The following is a 23,581-nucleotide window of genomic DNA, read 5'->3' as shown; positions in this document are numbered from 1 at the left end:
GGTCCTTGGAAGACCTAAAACTCATCATCCAAGGGATTGTTGAAAACCCACCATCCATCGATATCACCACCCTTCAACAATCCCTTGCCACCCTTGCAACCCAAACCCGAGACAATACAACCCATCTCCAAATGTTGCAACAAACCGTAACCCAACACTACAACACCTCCTCCTCCCTTGCCACCCTCACGGCCCAGGCAACTGCCACCGATGAGACCCTAGCCTCCATAACCACCCAGATAAACACCATCTTCCAAACCCTAAATTCCAAACCAGCCACCATAATCTCCCAAATCCCTCAACCAACCCCACCTCAAACAACTTCATCAATCGATGAAATCCTAGCCTCCCTCACCAACCAAATGGCCACCATATAAACCACCCTAACCCAACTCCCAGCCATAATACTAGCCAACATACCCCAACCTACTCCACTTCCACCTCCCTCTGCAGGCCCATCCTTCGATGAAGCCTTCTCCTCCTTCACTGCAGAGGTGAGAAATCTCATTGCCAACCTTCTCGTTCCTCCATCTACATCCACCACCACCTCCGTGCCACCATCCACTTCATCATCAAGCGCGGAGTATGCCACCAGAGCCGACCTCAGGGCTCTATCCAAGGCACTTATCTCCTCTTTCAACGAGATAAGTGCTAAATTTGTTCATCGAGCGGCTCAACCCACCAAGGCTCTCTCCCACAGCCTTGCTGACCAACAGGCACGCACCGCCTCCCTGCTACAATCTATGGAGGCCGACCAAAGAAGAAAGGCTATGAGAGCCTACCCGGCCTCCCTCCGTCTTAAGAAGAAGAGAAGCAGAGCTTCATGGTCGGCCAGCCGCCCACAGAAGAGGCCAAGACATGAGGATCCAGACCAAGATGACCCTGGTCTTGGTCCTCATGGGGGGAGAACCCAGCTGCTACAACTCAAGAAGCACCATCCGCTGCACCTTCATCATCCCACCACCAAACTCAAAACCCACCATCATCACCAAACCAAGAAACCCAAGCAAGGGAACCAGAGGCTCAGCCCTCTGAAGATGTACATAATGTACATGTTTCCCTTGCCACCATACTTGAACCCATCGTGTTGAGTTCCTCATCCGATGAAACCCATCAACCCCACCAACAGAAACCAACCCACCTTTCACTACATCACCAACACCAAGCCTACCATTAACCCCATCACCAACTCCTCGCACCACATAACCTTTCATCACCCTACCCAATGAACCTGAACAAATAAACATCCAACCTTCTTCACCTCAACAACCTTAAGCCCAAACACAACCCGATGAACCTGAACAACCCCAACATGAGCCAACCCAAGAAACCATCCCATTGCCAACCGATACACAACCCATAACCCAAACTCAACCCCCAGCCGAACCAACTAAGGTGCATGCGGACATTCCCTCTTCATCAAGGCACCCTCCGCAGAGCTTAGTCGATAAAATCATTGAGAATATGGAGTCGCTAAGGAGATGTCCAGAGATGCCACCAAGGGAACCAGTAATGATGGAGAATATCCATCAGTACCTATACCACGATCGCGATGAAGGTTTGACTCTCAAACCTCCAATTCTATCGCCAGAATCTATGGACCTCCTACACCATAGGTTTGTTAGACAGACTACCCAACCACCACAAGTTGTCTTCTCAAACGATGGCATAAGGATGGTGATGGATATAAAGATGAGGACCTTCGCTAATAGGGCTATAAAATATATCGAGTACACAGTGGAGAGAGCCCATGGTCAGGTCAGCGTCTTCAATGATAATGACTTGATCAATCTCAATCCCTATGACTTGATCGACCTTTACGCATTCACAACTCAGCGACAGGATCAAGGCATAAGATTTGGGATGGCAAACAGAGCAACTGTGAAGACGATGGAGACCCTGGTGAAACATCGAGCCAAGAGTGATTTTTAAATTTCTCTTCATTTAGGCATCAAAAGACTCTCCTGCACTCCACCTAATAAAGACTTCACTGGCCTGCAGGAGAAGAGATCTGCTTCTGTCTTAACTCAACCCGAGCTTGGACTTGTCTTCAAGAATGAGTTCGGGGTAAAGAAATTTTTCAGACTAACTGAAGCATTCAAGTATTCAACCGACACACTTRAGTGGTTTCAGAAAGTTATCAGAGAGAGACTGGGTAGAACTCATGTGCCAAGGGAAAACGGGAAACAACTCATTCATGAGATATCTACAGTCATCAGTTATCGAAGACTACTACTGTGCTTCTGGGAAATATCTCAAGGTAGATCATGAATAGAGTTTTAAAATTTTTGCCTTAAATTGAAATGTCTTTGTTTCCAGTACTGTAAGAATTCATCATCCAATGAAAATTTGGAAATTGATGTTTTTCTTTAGATTAGTCTTTGTTCTTCAATATTGTTCATAGATTAGTTTATGTTTGTTCTTTCATTACTTAGAGGGAGATTGTTAGACTCCATAATTTATAAGTGTAAAAGTAATGAAGAACAATAAGTGATGAAGAACCAGCAGACCGATGAAGACGTTAAGGCAGAATTGACCAAGTCTGGAGAACAACCAGAGGGTCGATGAATCGACTAGAGATGTGATGGAAAGAGCATCTTCATCACCTCTCTGATCAACAACACTTAGAGTTTTCTTCAGCAGTTCAGCCAGAGGCATACGATGAATATATGAAGATAAGGTTGAATCATCATCCCATGGAATACAACTGGAGATAACTAATTGACAGCTGGATTTCAAGTTTATCTCGATTTATAGCTTATCCATACTTTAGATAAACATTATCTTTCCTAGACGATTGGCTAGATAGTTTTACTAGATAGTTATCTTCTTATCACTGGTATAAATAAGTGATTAGGCCTATTAATCAACGTCGCTTTTACGTTTTCATATTGAATAAAGTGAAATTATTGGCACTCAAGATTGTTCTTTGAATGTTCATACACTGTTCTTGAGTGTTCATCATTTTGTTCATTAAAACACTATAATTTGGTTATTCTTAACCTGATTATTAGTGTTATTGAGATATATGGGATCAACAGAGAGAGAGGAAGAGGAGTTATCTTTTCATTAGGTTAATTACTATATTTATATATAATTAATCATAATGCTTCCATGGGGTTTTCCTTCTAACTCTTCATGGGCTTAGGATTTAATTAATTATAATGGAATTGCCATTAACTTACTCCAATCCCAAATTATTAATTCATACTTAATGATTAGGTCCCATGTAAATACCTCACGTTACTAAGATAATATATATATAATGTAAATACAATAAATACATCATATTAAATGATGTCTCAGTGTATATGTGTGTGACCCTATAGGCTCACGTGTGTCTAGCCATATAATTATTTATTATGACATGAGCATATTCCAACAGAAACTTCAACCAGAAGATGACAAAAAGCATGTGAAGATTGGTTTGATCTATGCTATAAAAGAGAGATTGGAACTAAGAGAGTTAGTGAAAGATTGTTTGGATGGGTGCTTAACATAAGTGAATCCAAAGAAGGTTCTTGAACAAGATATGGTGTTTCCATATGAATTCACTATTCATCCAAAGCTTAATCTGAATAAAAATGTTTGAAGTTACAAAACTTGATGTAGTTGAAAAGGCTGTTGTTGAACCTAAGAAACAAAAGAATGATGTGGAGTATAAAGAAGTTGATGCAAACCATTGGTTTTTGGAATTTAAGTATTTCCACATGTTTAAAACTATTGATAACTTCAAAGTTGTTACTTATTTGGATACATTTAACAATCCATCTGAAAGCTTTAGAAGAAGGTATTGGGAGTTTATGGAAATGATTGGCAAGATGAAAAAAATGTCTACTCAAATCTAAAGATTGACAAGTTCAATGATTTGAAGATAAAGATATGGAAGAAGTTTAAGTAAGTGATATTTGATGTCGAAAGTGAAGACATGTTGAACTATGAGTTTCTAAAACTGGCTTCAAGAATTTGCATCTTCAAGAATTTGCATCTTCAAGATATGTGGGAACTTCATTGCAAACTGGCACCTTATAAAGATAAAGTTTCTAAGTTTAAAAAGGGTGTTACTACTATCAGACATGGGATGCTTAGAGCAACAAAATGGCCTGGGTTGATTGATTTTCAAGTTGCTTTTGAGCTTAGAACATATGAAGTATGTTTACTAGCTTCAGATATATCATATATCCCTTGATGGAGTTGAAAATTTGAAGACTGGCTCTGATGCTAGAAAACCCTTGACAGGATTTGTATTCAGATTGGCCAACAACAACCAAGAGTTATTTTTCAAAGTTGTAAAGGTTTCCAAGTATTCTTCAGACACATTAAGACATATATATATATATATATATATATATATAAATGCTTTAGAAAAGATATTGCAAAAGAAGCCAAAAGAAGCAAAGCTAGCTGAATGGCCAAAGGAAGTAAAGCTTATTGAATGGATAAAGATGAATATTCAAGCATAGCTTAATATGAGAAATTTGACACTTTTGAGGTTCATTCCTCATTGACATTTCAATCAAAGGGGGAGAATGTTATTACTTGAGAAGTTATTTCAAATATGCCAAAATGTTTAAGTATGAAGAGAGATGATTTCAGAGTTATGAAGCAATGAAGAGGTTAAGGCTGAATAGTGAGTTCAAAGTTCAAATATGAAGGTGAAATTTCTAAGTGATAAGTCTTCAGAGTTCGGTAGCTGTTATTTTAGAGTTCAAAGCTAACTCTGGATGCACCTATCCAGAGTTAGACACTTAAGCATTTCTTTGTTATGTTTCTCAATTTAGAAGATCAAAGACTTGAAGCCTCAAGATACTAGGCCACGTGTTACAAGATGGTTAGTCTGTTTTATAATTCAATGTAACTATAGCTTTTCCATTCTGTCTAAATAGAAGTTTGTTAAACCTGTTTTAGTAACTTTTGAATCCTTTTATTTGTACGTAACTTTGTAACAATTTATCTCTCTAGATTCTCTTGTACTCATATCTTTCAATCAATCAATGACATGATGACCTGATCCATTTCTATTGTGCTCATGTTTATTTGTTTGACCTCTTGATTGTAAATCAATATACAGGATTTTACAAAACCAAAAAAATATATCAAAAACATTTAAAAGAAACCCGAAAACAATGACAATTGGATACTGAATGTATGAGTTCCCATTTTGCACAACTCTTATGAGTTCCAGTACTATTTTTCCTATTTAGATGTTTCAGATTGTAATGTATTGTGATCATCAAATAGGGGAGATTTTGGTTCCTCCTATCTATACATTGCTGATAACACTTCAAAAGCACTAAAAAATAATTGTTGTTCTTTTCTAGCATGAACGTTCCTTACCATAAACTTTTGTACTGTTTAGCACCAGTGAGACACCGGTGATGTCATATATGTACAGTTCATAGTTCAACGAGTAGAAGACAAGTTGAATAAACAAAGACAAGGAAAATTTGAATTGGTTTATCGTCACCCTATACCTATAACCAGCATCTTGATCAAGGAAGAAGCTGAAGAGCTCAATGTGTGGTTCTTCAAGGTGAAGGTGGAACTTTTCAAGTAAGCTTCTACCAACTCTTACCAAAAGTATGGTCTTTGTGTAAAAAAAAACTATCATGTTTTATTATAGTATGACCACTACATTTTGTACGTTGTTCACTACATGTCAAAGCAGAAAAGAAATGTCTGATGGAGGACATATAAGCTTGCCTCGGCCAATCTTCTAGTGACATGTACGTTGCATTTGCTTAGTGAGATTGACCTTTGTGTGAGAAGTACCTCCGACCACAAGATAATTATATACTCATAATGGGATCGAGTGTAGTACGGGAAAAAGTAAAGAAGAGAGACGATTGGTATTGCTGAGTAAACAATCGTGAGTCGCTCTGAGTCCACATATTCACTATTATGACACCAATCAAGGGCATTGCATTAATAAATAAATAAATTACAGTGCAAGTTACAAAGAATGAAATAAGAAAAAGAAATTACAAATAACATACCAATCCCAATAAAATGTGATAATGGAAATGTAGAAAACCAAAGTAATGTCTTACCTGCACGCAAGTGAGTGATCAAAGTCCCAAAAAATGGTTTCTGCAACGACTACGATCATTGGTTCCGTTTGACAAGCTTGATGAGCTCTGTCATATTCTATTATCATGTGTCATTGACATGACAAACATCTAACAGGCTAGAAAGACACATGCACAGTTATGTCGGGCATAAGCATCTGATTACGTGAGCCCTTGAATGTAACCCTAGTTTTCACACCCGAAACGATAGCCGCTAGGGTTGAGACGTGGGACCATCCCTAGTTAACGATTCAAACATTTAACGAGATATTCAAATTTCAGCTCGTTTATCTCGAGCTCCAGTCGGTCTCAAATACAAAAGAAAGCTTGTTTAATTTTACAAGTCAAGCTCCATAGCACCCATATTCAACTTAACTTGTTGAAAAACTACATTAATTTTTCCAAGTCAAGCCAAGTACATAAGCATACACTTTTACAAGTCAAAAATGCTTATATGTCATTAACTATATGATCAAAATATAAAAATGAAAAAAGAAATTACTACAAACACTAAAAGCTAGGAGCTCAAACCAATATACAAGTAACACTCCATCTCATAAACGAACTTCTATAAGATTGATCTCTAGATAATAATATACAACTGCAAACGCATTGTGCAATAATAATGACAGTATATTTTTCTTTTCTTTTTTTCTTCCAAGTGTGATTCATTTAAGTCCAAAATGGAGATTCAATTTCAAGTTATATTGACTAAAATTCTACATATGGGTCCAGATATATTCCACATGATATACATAGACATACACTCACTTGTACAGATGAAGACCAAGACACTAGACCAAAAACAAAATCAAGAAGTTGAGTAGGAAAACATCATTCTATACGTTAGTTCCCCCCCCCCCCCCCCCACCATCACCATCATCATCGTCTCCTCTATGTATATCATCATCATCATATATGCAAATCCAGCTTCACTTTGAAACCCTTTGCAAACAATATTACCTCTAGTCATCGTGGTTGTCGTCTATGGTGAAGCAGCTTTCCAATCAAACGGAAGAAGACTATTGAACCCATTCATGACATCCTGCTGTTGCTGTTGCTGTTGCTGTTGCTGCTGCTGCTGCTGCTGCTGCAAAGAACTATGACCTATTCGTATCCCCCCATTCACCACCATAACACCCGAATTCTTATTATTATTGCTTGTTTTCACATCACTTGCCATTGAACCTCCAAGTTGGGACGAAGACATCATCATCATCTCGTGTAGTATTTTTTGAACCGAGCTCTGGGAATCGCTTGGTGGCTCTGTATCACTAGAAATCATGGAAATATTATTTTGAGGGGCGGATGATGACATGTTGGATTGAGGTTGAGGTGGTGAAGAAACTTGAATGCCATACAGACTATTTGCTGCAGTAGTAGTAAGTGGATGTTGATGTCTTGAGCTCATGGAATTTTGGTGTAACAGCATCCCAGCAATGGTTCCATTCGAAAGTCCTGTGCTAGAGTTATTTACAGCAGTCGCCTGCCCAGACGTTTCGTTGTTAGATGTTTTATGAGATGCTGTCTGCTGCTGTTGACTATGAAACCCAGACGTCCTCCGGGGAAATTTTGCTAAGCTCTCTATCAATCAGGACAAACAGAGATTCAACAAAATGAGACATATTTAATATCAGCACCTGATCAACAAGCAGATATGCTAGAATTCAGATTTCCCTCAAAACAAATAACTACAACCAAACATATTGGCATATTGCATAAATATTCAAATAAATTTAAACCAACATAAACTTCATCCTGAAATAAGTGTCCACATTTCTATTTCAGTTTGTCCAAAAATAATTGTCCACTTTCAAAAGTGTGTACTTTCCAATTCCACCCTTAATTATGAGATGGAGAATTTCATATTATCAAGGGTAAAATTGTCATTTCGTTAATTAAGAAGTATAATAATTACACATCTTCTAGAACTGTATGCCTTTTCCGTTGTGGAGATTTACTGTGGGCGGGAGTAAGTAATCGTTCATACAAGAAGGCCGTGCTTTTGACGTGAAACAAGCAGAATACACTCCCATATAAATAACCCTCCTGGTATTTCATTATCACTACCCTAGCGTTCCGAAGGGCAGATTTAAAAATGAACATATCTAATAAGCTATCTAAATAATAATGCATGCAACTGCAAGGGTAAAAACATAAAATATTGGAAAAACATTTTGGAGTCAATGAGCATGTCGAAAAACTGTTCATCTTTAAGAGCTATCCATTATAATTACATAGAATTGAAGGCTAATCGCCATACTTTCTTTTGTTAAAATGCAACAACTTAGGCCTACTCCCAACTCTGAACCCTTCATTTATTTACTGGAACTCAGTGGCTTCAGAAGTAAAGGTTCTTTGACTACATAAAAGTGAGAGAAATCATATTTATTTACGGGGGAACATGACAGGCCGACAACATTTAGATGTATAGGCAGTTGCATTGACCTTGGCCACAAGAAGAAAAAACCAACAAATACATGTAAATCTGGTACCAGCAGTGCCTTTCCCAGGAGGCTTAGGTTAAAAATGTGTTGACATCAATTTCTTCAATAGCTCATCCTTTTCACAAGATTAAGAATAGACTCAAAATCAACACCATAACAGTGACAACAAAATGCTACCTGAGATGAGACAAGCTAAAAATGAGACTGGAAATAAGTTGCAATGAAGTGAACCAATTCTTCAAGAGTTTTCAAGAAATGAGGAGAAAGTTCCATAATATCCTAAAACTGCGGTCTTATACCAATTTGTTGGTTTGCTTCTGACTACTTTTGTTATTTCAATTTTTGCTCAAACACTTCATCATCTTCGACTTGTTCCAGCCAACCTTTTCCTGCCATCAGACATTCTTGCCCATAAGCATAGCAGGTCTTCTAAAAACTGCCCCTCAACTTCAGCGGCACATGTGTCAGTCTGTCACACAAGAAGTCTGATGAAATTCACCACTTAATTCACCTCTCCCCATGCCTAGAGTAATATGATAAACCAGCTACTGGATTTACTTATGTACAGCACAACAAGAAGAAATAGAGGGAGTATGGGAAAATATTATATAGTAGCAATCAATTAAGGTAGCCATAAAATAAAAAGTAGGGGTAAATAAAGTTATCAATTTGTTGGTTTGCTTCTGACTACTTTTGTTATTTCAATTTTTGCTCAAACACTTCATCATCTTCGACTTGTTCCAGCCAACCTTTTCCTGCCATCAGACATTCTTGCCCATAAGCATAGCAGGTCTTCTAAAAACTGCCCCTCAACTTCAGCGGCACATGTGTCAGTCTGTCACACAAGAAGTCTGATGAAATTCACCACTTAATTCACCTCTCCCCATGCCTAGAGTAATATGATAAACCAGCTACTGGATTTACTTATGTACAGCACAACAAGAAGAAATAGAGGGAGTRTGGGAAAATATTATATAGTAGCAATCAATTAAGGTAGCCATAAAATAAAAAGTAGGGGTAAATAAAGTTATCAACTTCCTGTCTGTGTGTGTGTGTTTGTTTTTTTTCGGAGGGGGACGTTATCTTTCTGTAGGGATGAAGGGTTAAGTAGAAGCAATGGAGAAGGGGTATCCAATTTTATTGCAGTTCTGTTTGGTGAAAGCCAGGGAGCGCACCAGCCTCTCGCCTCTCAAAAGCTGGTAACTCTGTAATCTCTCGACCGAGAGTGCAATACGATCATACTTCTGATTTTTGCGAAAGTGATCCTTGAGTTCATCAAATTGGTATTAGAGCGGTGAGATCCATAGATGACCAGGAGCGTAGCCTCAAGAGAAGAATCGGAAGAGAACATGAACGATGTCCAGGCCGGGGTGGGTTCATTGAAAGATGATGTGCAAATGGTATTGAAGCAGCTAGAATGGTTAACCAAAGTCCAGGAGGAAGCTGCTGAGGGACCTGATACACCTCCCTCCACTCTTTCCGACAAACAGCGAAGGGCCAATTCATGGGAGAGCCGATAAGGTGAGTCATCCAAGGCGAGCAGAATTTCCGCGATTAAGGGGTGAAAACTAAAGAACTTTTGATGGAAGGGACCCCAACGGGTAGGTTTTACGCACAAAGAGGTATTTCTCGCTTACCTTTTGATGAAAGGGGAGCAGATGGAGGTTGCGGTTATCGCTTTTGAAGGACATGCATTGAGGTGGTTTTAATGGAAGCTTAAGCAACCGCCGATTACGCACGGGGAGGTCACAAGGCCTGTGTTGCAGATGTGACGACATGTACTCTCCAAGACACAAATGCAAAAGGGAAGAGATCAATATGCTGGTAGTACGAGACTATGACAGCTATGAAATTTGAGTTGAAAAAAGATAAGAATGAAAAAGAGATGAGAGAAATGCTACAGAAAGTGGAGGTATGCCTAAATCCAGTAATTGGATTCCCAAATCCAGAAACAATGAAGCTAGGATGTTCAATTTTCAAGTGCAACAGATTGTTGTGCACATTGATAGCAGGGTCTCTCACAGATTTATTTCCTCGGTGACAAATGAGCTTGTCCATGAAAGAAACCGAAAGCTAAAAAAATAACTACGGGAACCGGCAGTGTCATTACAGTGAAAGGGATGTATAGGGGTGAAGGGAAAAGAGCGTGTAGGGGGTGAAACTGAGCTTCCAAGGGGTAGACATTGTCAAGGAGTTCCTGCATTGACATGAGTAACCCACATGTGATACGAAGCATTCAATGGTTAGAAATGTTAGGAGCAATCTACAACGAAAACGCAGACTAGGAAGTTCAAAGATGATAAGGAACAATGGTACTAGATTACTAGTGTTGGTTAAGACTTTAGACAGAGCTTGGAAGCAGGAAAAACAATGGGGTTATGTTTCGAGTTGGGATGATATATACCACTGAATAAGCAAAGTGCTACATTCCTGACGAACTAGAGGGAGTTTATAAGCGTATCAGGGTGTACCTGATGCGACCGGCTGCCACCAAAGAGCGGTAAGGAGGACTAGATTATCGTGCAAGAATGGTGTGGTCTTCTCAACATACGACAATACAGGTATCCACATTACCAAATAGAGGAGATGGAAAAATTACTCCGCGAAATGCTGGAGGCAGAGGCCATACGAGAAAAGTTAACAGCCCATTTTCAAGTGCTTTTGTTGGTTAAAAAGACGGAAGTTGGTGGTTTTGTGCAGACAACTGTGCTCTCACTAAATGCAAGGTACCGGACAAATTTCTGATAGCAGTGATTGATGAGTTCTTGGATGAATTGTTCAGGGTGTGTGTTTTTTCCAAGCTGGACCTCAAATTGGCTACAACCTGATAATGAAGGCAGAAGAACAAAACGAGACCGCTTTTCGCGTGCATGAGGGACAATGTGAGTTGCTTATCATGTCTTTTGGATGGTTTGGGAGGAAATCACTATGAACTTTGTACATAATTTAGATAAATCCTACTTGCCCTTTAAGTTTGCAAGGAAATCACTATGAACTTTGTGAAAGCCCTGTCCAGATCTTACGGAGTGGATAAATCCTACCTGTCCTTTCTGTTTAAACAGGCAAACACAGAAGGGATCTTGTCAAGACTTCTAGGTTACATCTGGATAACTGGAGACAGTATATGGATTTACAATTGGTGGATAATAGATTTGAGTACTCACATCTTACTAGCATAAAAATCATACTAAAGTGTCTGAAATTGTTCCATTATACTATTAAATCGACTTATCAACCACTCTTGTAACAGATGTTTCGATTTCCACCCGACCATAAGAGTAGATGCTGGTGCCATATTACTTTAATCGTTTTTAAGATCCCTTTCCCTTCTAGTAGTGTTATAAAAAGATTTGCTCTAAATTCACCTCGAACCCCCCTTTGCCCTTTCTTTTCCCAATTTAATAGCTTATATGAGTTATATCTACACATTTGTGAGCCAATAGTCTACACAAGTCTCATCCTCAATAAATCCAATACCATTTAGGTTTACTACTTGTTCTCAGTTATTACCAGATTAAAACATCCAATAGCCCCAGCATATAGTATATACTATGCTTCTCAACTCTGGTGGTTGGCAATTTTATCCTAGAGAGATCATATGTATCAGTTTACAACCCTATCATTTATGAAAATGCACATTTGATCCTTGGTGTTCCTTTGAAAAAATATTATACCAAATGCAACCTAGAAAGCAGTTAACACATTACTTTAGGTACAAATTATCAGTCAACATGATTTTGTGGAACAAGATAAACCATATTGATGACCACCCACAGTGGAGAGACAAGTAAAATAATCATGATTCAAGAACCACAAGTCTTTGTAGGCTTTTAGAAACTACTCCTGTCCTGATTTAACTTTTAACGTCAATTAAAACTACTTTCAACTCTAAACTTAATACAAATATATTAGCTTTCATGGAAAGCAAATAACTACATAAAAAGCTGAAAGTGAAGCATTATAAATACTAAAAAGATCAATGTTAAAACTGTAGAAGGAAGAAAAATATTAATTATATTTTTGTTGAATGCAAGTTTGGCATTCAAACTAAAATAGAACACCCAAACGTAAATGGAGGAGTTATTAGTTTTAATTACCAAGGGTAGTCGGTTCATCAGCTTACTTGTTCCCGACTCTAGATTAGATTTCATATATCCATGAATGATATGTAATTTGCAGTTCGATTTAATATTGACGTACAAAATGACATAAGTTTCTAATAAAGCATGCCCTCATTAATTTGGGTGCAAACCCTTCATCTTGGGAGGGAATCCCCAGAGATTCTATTGTGTCTGTTGTGAATCCTCAAAAACCTAGTATTTCAACATTTGTCAAAGTCCCTCATCCTGCTTTCACCTATCTGTGAACATACTATAAATTCAAATTAATAATTAAAAATGGGTGACATCAAAGCAGAAACAAAGAGGTTGAATCAAAGATGCCCCAAGAAGCGGAAAACCTCTTGTCACTTGCGTAATAGAGAATTAGCTCCAGGTAAGGATATTTGGAACATAGACGAGGTAACTAGCTGTTTGAAATGTAGATATTTCAAAAGTCAATATTTTGCTAGACTAAGCATTTCAAAAAGATTTCCAAAGCCATGTTGGCAAGTTTCTGAAATAATAAAATTATACCCTACAACATAACCTCAGTTGATTACAGCATTCACTTGCATAGTAAAAATATAAATGATGTTATTAAGCTTACCCATAGGTCCAATGCTCGTTTCTCGGCTATAATCAATCAGATCTTTCATACTATTAACCACTTCGGATATCTGCAGATATAGCCAAAAACACACAATGTTAAGTAATGAAGTATCAATAACAACTTCGTAAAAAAGAAAATGTCCAGTGGTATTGTTCAGAAAAGAGCTATGCAAACTGTTACATACTACAACAGATGGATCAGAGAGGAAATTTAGCCAAACCATTTTCACCATTACACAGCTAGTCGGTTGAGGGTCAAGCAAAGGCCCTCGCTGAGGGCTAAGAGGGTGCAATAACCAAGTCAATCCAATCCTCAAGGGGGTTCAGGTTATGAGCCTGCTATTACCTTACTGTACCATACTATGCTATGATAAGAAGAAGGATGCAATCGCTTTCAGTAGAAGGAAATGAGAGGCGAGGGTTTAAACTAGAGGATAGAGGTTTTGTAAATACAACATATTTGACAAGAGTGGAATCGAAGGCTGTTTGGAAACCAATATCGAACCATGGAGGAGCACCTCAAGGAAGTCCGAAAGGTGATGCGGTGGAAGCAAAACCTTCTGCCGAAGGGTCGGGTTGGACGAGGGATGAATGGTAATACGAGTCGTGCCGCCGGGAGAAGTGGAGGATTACAATGAGCCATGTTGATCGAGGCCAGTAGCATGGTGTGCAACAGGAGATGTGGTGCGGATATAGTGTGGAGTGTCAAGACATTCAGTGTGCTTTTGCATGGGATGACATGGACTACCATGCAGGTTGGTGGTAAGGACCAGTGGGTGCAGATTGAAGTATTTTGGTTTAGTATTTTCTTTTTTATGCTTCATGTCTCCTCAGTTTTACGTATTTTGGATCTTAATTATGTGGTATGAAGCCTGTTCCAACAACTTGTGCTTCTTTTGTTGCTTTATTGCTCTCATCATAACTTCGGGGAATGTCCCATTTGTTACATGACTTGCTTTGGGTGGGAGTCCCATGCCATTTAGGTTTCCGGTTATAAGTTTGCCAGAGGTGCCGCCCTCTTTCCAAAAAAAGCATCTCTCTAATACGTGACTATAGGCATACTTCCTTCAGATTACACACACGCAGAAACAAGTTGTGGTTTTCAATTCTGAAGTTCTTTCCAAAGAGAATAAATGCTCCTTCTGGATTAAGCATCCTTCAGTTTCCGTCTTAATTTTAGTAAGTAGCTTCTCTGTGATTTTCTTATATCATAATTCAAATTCTTGTCCTCTTAATCATACTTTTTGTTTCTCTCTGCTTTGTTCATATTTTGCTCATTTCTCGCATTCTCATTCATCCTTGTTTTTATGATTTTGACTATACTCAGACACTGGTTATACTAAACGCCACATATTTATCAGCTTACTTGTATCCTTGAGAGTTTCTTTTGGTCTCATCTTTGTAGACAGTAGATTATATATGATTCCATCCAAGCATATTTATTTTAAGCCTCAAGGTCATGATATTTCATCCACTATGCTTATCTTAACAGTATAAAGCTCCCTTTTTCCAAACAAACAGGGGATAACCACCCAGGCATATGGCTTACAAAACCTAAAGAATTAAAAGTAACAGTATGAAATATCAAAAGTAACACTACTTTTAAATTTACCTGAACAAAAATGTTGCCCTAGGAACACTTTATGTTGGATTTAAGTTCCCTTTTAACTTAGTATTGTATTGCATAGCCAGCAAATACAGGTAATCATATACGAATGCCAATGAGTAATAGACTAACAGTGGTTGAGGTAAAGTGTCGATTCAAGAAGCTATACCTATATAACCATGCATATCTTTCCTTTTGATTTGAGTTTTTTTCTCTTAGGTGATGTTTGGTTGGTTTTCCATTAAGTCATGTATTGATAAAGCTGCCTATGGATTGATCAATCTGTGGATTAATCTGTCTGTAGAGATTGGGAAGGTTTTGATTTGGAGGGTTTTTTCATAGACTGAAGGAGAGTGTTTTTCAATGGGGAGGGTCAGGTTTCAAAAAAACTGGCATACTGCATAAAGCCCCTCCATAGAATCTTACTGAATAAGCCGCTTTCTACATCATCAAGCCACTACCAAACAGTCATGTATAGCTGACCAAATAAGTTGTGAGTCCCATTAAGCTCGTTAAGCTACCAACAAATAGGTCCTTATTCCCTTTGTTGGCTAGTTACAAGAATATTCTCCTCTGCTTCTACTTCTTATCTACATAAGGTTAGTTAGGTCATCCCTTCCCATCTCCCCACTATTTTACAGGGTTTTTTGATTTAGATTGTTCAACCAAATAAGTCACTATGGTACCTAGGCAATGTCTTCTTTATAAGACAAATCATAATGATAAACTAGTTCACCCACTGGCAGTGCATATCTACGTTTTAGTATGGTTGAGTGCACAGCCAAATCCCACAATGGACATATTACATGATTCTGTCATTATGGCCTCCCCCTTTAAGTCTCTCTGCCCTAAACATGATTACCATATTATAGCAGATTAGAATATCTATTGGTACTAACAATATGCTGTGCAGTTATGACAATATAGAATGATATGAAAAGCGACCACAACCAATACATGCTAATCAGAATAGATCATGGTGTGTGTGAGTGAACAATTATAACAACTTTGTCCTTAAATAAGCAAATTACCTGAAGACACCGCACATATCTCTTCGTATATCCCAAATCATTAACTAATGGAACTTCCAATGCTTTAGCCAACTGACGAGCTGAAGCAACAAACCTAACACATAAACTAACCCTTTTAGATCTTCTCATACAATGTGCAAAATGTTATTATTTTTGTAACAACAGCGCTAAAATGACCAATTTACAGATTCATGAGGTTGAGATTTTATTTACTTCTTGTGCCGTTTACTGGTCGGAAGCCTTATGGCCAAGTTCTTTTTCCCTTTTTATGTGTCAACACCACCACCTGACTTTTGACAAGAATTCATTAAGTGAAGGAAATTATTTGGTGCTTATGTGTTTAACTGAGTCATCTTCATAGATTTCCATTCCTTCTTATGTGTAGTCCTAATTAACTCAAAAAAAAACAATACAGCCTTTCATGTTTTCATGAAATTTTTGTTCCTTGTCTTCTTTTGTTTTGCTTTTTTAGAAGGCCTATTCAATTTCATCAGCGTCAAAGTAAGCTAGACAACTAAGGATTTAATAACTGAATTGAGGTTATAGGAAAATATTAAGGATAAATGAAATGGGTGTCAATTAGGGTAAAAATGTGTGTAAAAGAGCATAGTCACATTTATTTCTTTGAAGTAAGTATTTGATGTGTTCATGCTAATATAATATTAATTATCAGCATTTGCTAAAATATTACTTTGTTTATCTCATAATCCAACTAGAGGCGATGGGACAAATTAGAAGCTGATTACAGAAGAACCTCAAAACATCTCAATAGATGGCATGAAATTATGCAGTTAAGTTAAATGCAATCATCTCATCCAACCAACTAGACTAGGTAGTTTGCCACACAGAAACAAAAAGCCCTACTCTACTCTGTACAGCATACAGTACTGACAGATCGTATAAGCATGTATAATTGTTTGATAATGTCACTGATGAATACCAAACGTTTGAGGACATAAGATGGAACATAAGACGAGCAATTAGGCAACATTTAAATAAGAAAAGGACAACAAGTCTGAAACCTACATATTGCAATTGCTCTGCAATTCTGGTACAGATAAATTTGAGGAAGCATTATGAGTAGAAGCCTGGTACTTCTGAGCTGCATTACCAAGCTGGCTAACCTGCAAAAGAAAAAATCAACAGCTCAGTTTGACTATGATGATTATAATGTTTTCAGTTGTCATGTATTGAACTGTGAATGCTTTGATCCCCAACAAACAAACTGTACTATTCATTAAAAGTAAAGGATAATGTCAAAGAGAACTACCAAAATCATTGAAGGAAAGCACTTCTCTAATTCATTGATACATTTTTTAGCCTATTCATTATTCAAATTAAAAGACAGAAAGAAGTACCAAAATCCTGAGGACAGAAAAGTTGACAGATAAGAAATGAGTCACATGAAAGAGAACGTAAAAGTAGATAAGACCTGAATTTTGGTTCATCAACAATGATTAATAATTGTACCATCACAGAAGAACATAGTTAGCCATAGATTGATGAATATTAGACGACATATGGTACTTTCTCAGACCCAAATGTTCTGCAGTGAAGGATATGGCTGTTGCATTAATAACCTGTGGTATCAGCAATCTCCTAGGAATAAGCTCCTCATGGTGCCGAGCACAGAATTCCCAAGAGCATATCTGCATGTTATAGAAAGAGTCCATAAGTATATAGCTCAATCAGAATCAATCTCTTTACAACAAGATTCAATGTGTAACCTTCAAATCAGGAGAAAAGATTATTCTTAGTTGACCATCACGGACGACACGCAGTTGCTCAAAAACGCTCTCCTGTATGGCTTTTGCATAGTCCAAGACAATTTGCCCAGACGAATTTTGATACTCTCGGGGCATATCAACATAAAGGAGCTCCTCCAAAGTACCACTTTCGTACTTTATTTTGAAAAGCCTAGGCAGGACTTCAACATTGGCCTCTGAAAGTACATCTGCATATGTTAGAGACTGCAAGACAAGCAGAAAATCATTTTATAGGTAACAGGCAAACCTATCTAGGAAGATGGAGTCAGTTAGCCTCAGATGGTTGTGATAGAACCGGTCTAGTACAGAGCTTTGATAAAAATATGATAAACAGGAATTACAATTTGGCATCCTGATAAAAATATACTCTTTTCAGTTTCAAAATAGAACTTAATGATCTATCAGGGTCAACCCAGATTAAAGCTAACTGGAATAAATAATTGATCACTGTTCCTTCTTCTATATGTTACTCCCTCCATCCCAAAATAAGTGTGCGCATCTCTATTTTAGTTTGTTCCAAAATAAGTGTCTACTTTCCCATTATACCATTAATTATGATATGGAGAAAATTTCTTCTCCATAATTAAGGGAAAGATTGTCATTTAGTTGATTAAAAAGTGTAATAATTACACATGTGTGCCAATTTCATTGTGGACATTTATTGTGGACAGAAGGAGTACTAAGTTAAATACTAGTATCCGAGGAAAGGGAAAAGATTAAGAAATAGGATCTGGTTTTATGACGGAAGGTTTCCCTTTTCTAATTTTCAGGATATTTTTCTTGATAAAGAAGATCAACAATCTTTTAAGCAGATATTCACTTAATTAAAAAGGTTCACTTTCAACTAATGACGGGTTAGACATGCAATAAGACAGCAATAAGAGATCCTTTGCATCCATGAATTTCAACAAAAGGAAAAAGGTATGAAGTTTATAAATACAACTAATAATAGTAACATTTTGCATCTGTAAAATAAGTGTCCAAAAAAACCGAGCTAAGGATGAAGTGAGAGCTCCAAAACGTTTTTACAAATTACAAAGAATTGTAACTCCATATAAAATTCAATAATTCCATGGTTTAAAAAAGAGAATACGATTTGTATGGAATACAAGGAATAATAAAAGATTTAAATGTACAAGTAAGCAAAACAGTAGAAGACTTGCCAAATCCACGGCCTGGCTTCTTATTGCATATTTCACAGTGCCATACGTCCTGCATAAGCACAAACAGATATTGCACTTACTGGTATTGATGTTTGGCCATTGATAAGAGCATGAAACCATTATGTTATAAACCTTATTTTCGGAACTAATATTTGATGGAAGTTATTATCTGCTCTAGTTGATATATTGAACTGGTAATCACATAGATAATATGAGAGCTCAAAATTAGCTGAAGTAATTAAGATGAAGTTTATTGGTTGATAACCATAAATAACTTCAAATTATCTCCAAAAACTGACCTGAGGGAAAACCCCGGTAGTATGGCGTCCACTTCCATACAAAGAAACACACCATTTCTTCTTGGCATTAGAAGCAAAGTATTCAGCCACAAATTTTCTCCAAAACTCAATACTGTTGTCCTACAAGAAAATGAGGCATAAAAACCGCTTTCCACAATCCAAAATTATCTTACTCTACCAATACAGATTGTGGAACTCTTACTTCAGGCCTATGTTGTTGCTGATACATATAATGTGTTAGCCGTCTTGCACACATTCCTGGTTCATACACAGGTTTTGCTGGAGATCTTAATGCCAAATTCTGCTGTTGAAACTGTGGTTGCATTGAAGACCTTTGTTGAGGAATATTTTTCCATAGTTGTTGTTGATGATGGAGTTGTAATAATCTCTGTTGATGCAAAAGATTAATTTGTGCAGCAGACGCTGCCTGAGAGGATTGTCTGGACACATTAAGGAATTGCTGCTGCTGTCGGTGCTGATGCAGCTGCTGTTGCTGGTGCAGAAATAATGACTGGTCGGAGTGTTGGGGTTCCAATTTTACAGGTGGTAAGTTAGCCATGGACTGACTATGCTGTAGTTCCATTTTTACCGGCCCAAGATTTCTCAAAGCTTGGAACTGTTGAGGAGTTTGTCCATGCTGATAGGTTGTCATCTGTTGCTCTAACTTAACTTGCCCAACACCACCTAATCCACCTCGAATATTTTGATACTGCTGATGATGATGATGATGATGGCGGTCATTGTGAGAGACGGAGACATGTTGAAGGGAGTTTTGACTCTGTTGGATGTTTTCAGATTCAAGTTGTTGGGCTGATTGCTGGTCTGACAAGATTTGGTTGCCTGATGAAGTCGGAAATTGTTGTCCAGACAGTTGACCTGATGCATTTGGATGTACTATATTTGATGAACTAAACGACGAGGAAGGGGCGTTACAACCCATCCCATTTCTTATGACAGACAAAGGATCAGACTCGTCCCCAGCATCAATTATATCCCTTTGGGAACTCCCGAGGCCAGAGATCCCTGAACTTGGCCCACCATTAGTATAAGACTGATGGAGGAGAGAAGAGACATTTGACACATTTCCAAGCATGTTACTGCTGTTAAATTGAGTACGTGATGAGAGAAGAGATGGGAAGCCAGGCTGAGGAGACATGGGACCCCCTTGGCCACCCAATAAACCCGAATTTGACCGCAACAATGAAGATGGAACAGTGTGTGCACCACCAAGTGGAGTTGGTGGCCCTGGGTGTACCATCCTCGGAAAGAACAAATTGCCAATCACTTGCTTAGTTTGAAGTACAATCAACAATGCATCAGCCCACATATACTGAAATAACTGACAACATTGACTGTATCACTCAGTCCAGCAAAGAATCCGAGAGCCCTTACCGTGCCCCAAAAGAGATGGATAACTTGACATTGGAGCTTATAAGTATCAACTGTCTCCAAAAAATTGAGATCATCAAAGTAATTCAAAAACCTTAAATCTAGCTTCCCACTTGAACATACTAGTGTCGTCTTAGCAGTAGGAAAATACCAATATCCAGCCAGTGCTCACTAGTGTCTGCAAAAGTTTGTCATTTTTGTTAATCAAATTCACATAAAATATTTAATAAATCCATATAAACAAGCGAATGAAACTAAACACTCGTCTACAAAAGCGAGAAAGCATTCGAGAGTGTCACACTAATGGCTACACAAGACACCTTCTCGCTCTTTCAATATCCTCCCAACAGGACCAAATCACCAACAATTTGATAAACAAACATTACAAATCGTGAAACCTTAAATAACGGTACGCAATCTCAAAGATGAAAGGAAGACTAAACTATCTGTATTAACCTACCATTTAATATCGTAAATCTAACAGATAAACAGAAAGAATGACAGAATTATAGTAAATGATGGTAATAAAAACTATACAAATCAAATGCAACAAGAAAGATACTCGATCAGACATTCAAGGGGAATAAATTGTTGATTCCCAGTTAAAAATGAGTGTGACTAACTAGGGTTAACAACCAAAAATTGTTCAAATTTTCTAAAAGAATATGCAAGTTACATAAAAAAAATAGTAATAAAATCAGAAAACGCACCAGAATAACGAATTCAATAGCGACGGGGACTGTTCTTCAAGATACTCTTCTTTACAGTCACTTTTTTCCCTTGAACTTGCATACACATACGAGTATTATTAAGATTTATTAGCTAGTATTTAACCTTTTGCAGTATGGAGCGTTGTTCAATCTTAGAGAAAGAAACATGGGGGAGGTTCCCGTTCTTCGCTGTAAGTTTAGAGAGAGAAAGTAGAGGGAGATTCGTGTTTATGTGCTGTAACTTTAGTGTTCTCCCACCGGACGTCAAAGTAGGATTGGATCCGATTGAATTTTCCAATTTCTTTTTCCTTTTTTTCTTCTGCTTGGTCGAATCCATTTTTTTTTTATTGGAAATTCTAAGGGGTGTTAAAAAAACCGTTAAATTATTTAAATCGGCCGAACAAAGTCAAATCAAACCGTTTTTTGGGTTTGAGTGGTCTGGCGGTCTGACAGTTTGCTTTGGTTTGGAAAATAGCAAAACCGGACGGTTTGGTTCGATCTGCAGCCTGGAAACTTTTTTGGACGGTTTGGACCAAACTGGCCGCCAAATATATATATATATATATATATATATATATGGAAAATTGTATCAAAATGGAACCAAATTTCACTCATGATTCTTATTTTGAGAAACAAACTTTCAAAATCGTCATTTTGGGAACCAACTTTCACCTGATTTCTATTTTAAGGAACCAACTTTCACCTGATTCCTATTTTGGAGAACCAACTTTCAAAATTGTCATTTTGGGGAACTAACTTGCACCTGATTCCTATTTTGGGGAACCAACTTGCAAAATGATTATAGAAAAATAACTAAAACTCGTTTTTTTTCAAAAATTAATGTAATAAAATCTATTTTTCATTTCAAATCTCTTTTTTTTTAATTCAAATATCAAATTGAAGATTTTTTCGAAAAAAAATCCAAATTACCACGATAAAAATTGTTTTTTTTACTAATGCAATAAAAAAATCAATTTAATAGAAAAAAAATTAAATGATGCAATAAAAATAAATATTAAATATCACATTCAAGATTTTTATATCTAATCAATCTATTTCAATATTAAAGTTTAAATCAAATTTGGCAAATTCAACCAAAAGTTTGATAGAGACCCTTAAATTACCTGTTACCTATTCAACAGATCAACCAGGCCCTTAAATAAACAAAAAGTTTGATAAAGACTCCTAAATGACGATTTTAAAAGTTGGTTCCCCAAAATAGGAATCATGTTAAAGTTGGTTCTATTTTGGTGTAATTTTCCCATTTTTTTATAATTATTTTGCAAGTTGGTTCCCCAAAATAGGAATCAGGTGCAAGTTGGTTCCCYAAAATGACGATTTTGAAAGTTGGTTCYCCAAAATAGGAATCAGGTGCAAGTTGGTTCCCCAAAATAGGAATCAGGTGCAAGTTGGTTCCCCAAAATGACGATTTTGAAAGTTGGTTCCCCAAAATAGGAATCAGGTGAAAGTTGGTTCCCCAAAATAACGATTTTGAAAGTTGGTTCCCCAAAATAGGAATCAGGTGAAAGTTGGTTCCCCAAAATGACGATTTTGAAAGTTGGTTCTCCAAAATAGGAATTAGGTGAAAGTTGGTTCCATTTTGGTGTAATTTTTCCATATATATATATATATATATATATACTAGTGGTGTGCCCGCGCGATATAGCACGGGTAAATCACAATTCAGAAACATTAGTTTTGGTCTTGAATCATGAGTTTGTGTGGTTATTTTACAAGTCAACTAATATATAAAATTGAAGGTTAATACGGTGTATTAGCAAGATCAATGAAAAAATAATTGCACACATACTGGGTTTCTAAACCCATCTACTCAGAGCTCGTTAAAATTGAAATTCTTGACTGAACAAAGAAATACAATCGTTTGTAAATAATGTTCATCCGTATATCCAAACTATTGTTTGTTTTTCGTGATGCACTCATCCATAAATATTCCCTGCAAAAAACGGCGCAATGTATCTAATAGAAACATATGATACCAAATGTGTAATAATATAATTGTTGATTATACCTTATTCATCACGTAAAACTTATTGATATAAGACGTTTGAGATATAGACTCAGGCACGATTTAATTTTTTAACAGGCTTCACTAACACCTTCGTATTGCCCTGTGATATCCCTCTGGACAATGTCACGTAAAGTTGCTCGTGTGAGAATACAGATTCCGGTAGATGAACACTTTGTTGGTCCCAAAAGGGTCTACAAGAATACTAAACAGTTTGTAGAAGGGGGGGGGGATGAAAACAAACACAATTTTCAATTTTAAAATATATATTGATAAAGAAGATCAATACAGATTTTACAAGATTGTTTGCGGAAAGATAAGTTATAAGAAAACTATCTAAACAATCTTAAGATACACACAAAGAATA

General features: G+C 37.3%; 1 protein-coding gene across 5 annotated transcripts; it reads right to left on the bottom strand.

Moving 5' to 3' along the window:
- Nucleotides 1–6,957: 6,957 nt before the first annotated feature.
- On the bottom strand, nucleotides 6,958–21,393 carry LOC112502146 (transcriptional corepressor SEUSS-like). Of its 5 annotated transcripts, none has more exons than XM_025105978.1 (11): nucleotides 21,189–21,393; nucleotides 19,292–20,656; nucleotides 19,090–19,209; nucleotides 18,791–18,839; nucleotides 17,589–17,803; nucleotides 17,442–17,510; nucleotides 16,888–16,985; nucleotides 15,862–15,955; nucleotides 13,223–13,292; nucleotides 7,430–7,652; nucleotides 6,958–7,342 (listed from the first exon to the last, which is right to left on the bottom strand). In XM_025105978.1, the coding sequence occupies exons 2-11, from the start codon at nucleotides 20,414–20,416 to the stop codon at nucleotides 7,054–7,056; spliced, it is 2,352 nt and encodes a 783-aa protein (XP_024961746.1). In that variant the 5' UTR covers nucleotides 20,417–20,656; nucleotides 21,189–21,393; the 3' UTR covers nucleotides 6,958–7,053. The 5 variants fall into 5 exon arrangements, 4 of the variants coding, with proteins under 4 accessions (XP_024961746.1, XP_024961743.1, XP_024961745.1 ...); XR_003067634.1 differs by lacking the exon at nucleotides 6,958–7,342 and adding an exon at nucleotides 8,693–9,350 and having other exon boundaries at nucleotides 7,633–7,652; XM_025105975.1 differs by having other exon boundaries at nucleotides 6,958–7,652.
- Nucleotides 21,394–23,581: the final 2,188 nt, after the last annotated feature.

This window comes from Cynara cardunculus, unplaced genomic scaffold (genome assembly GCF_001531365.2).
Source record: "Cynara cardunculus var. scolymus isolate 2C unplaced genomic scaffold, CcrdV1 Un_Scaffold_974, whole genome shotgun sequence".
Classification (NCBI taxonomy): Eukaryota; Viridiplantae; Streptophyta; class Magnoliopsida; order Asterales; family Asteraceae; genus Cynara; species Cynara cardunculus.
Note: the sequence above shows the minus strand (reverse complement) of the source record. Positions and strands in the feature narration are given on the sequence as shown.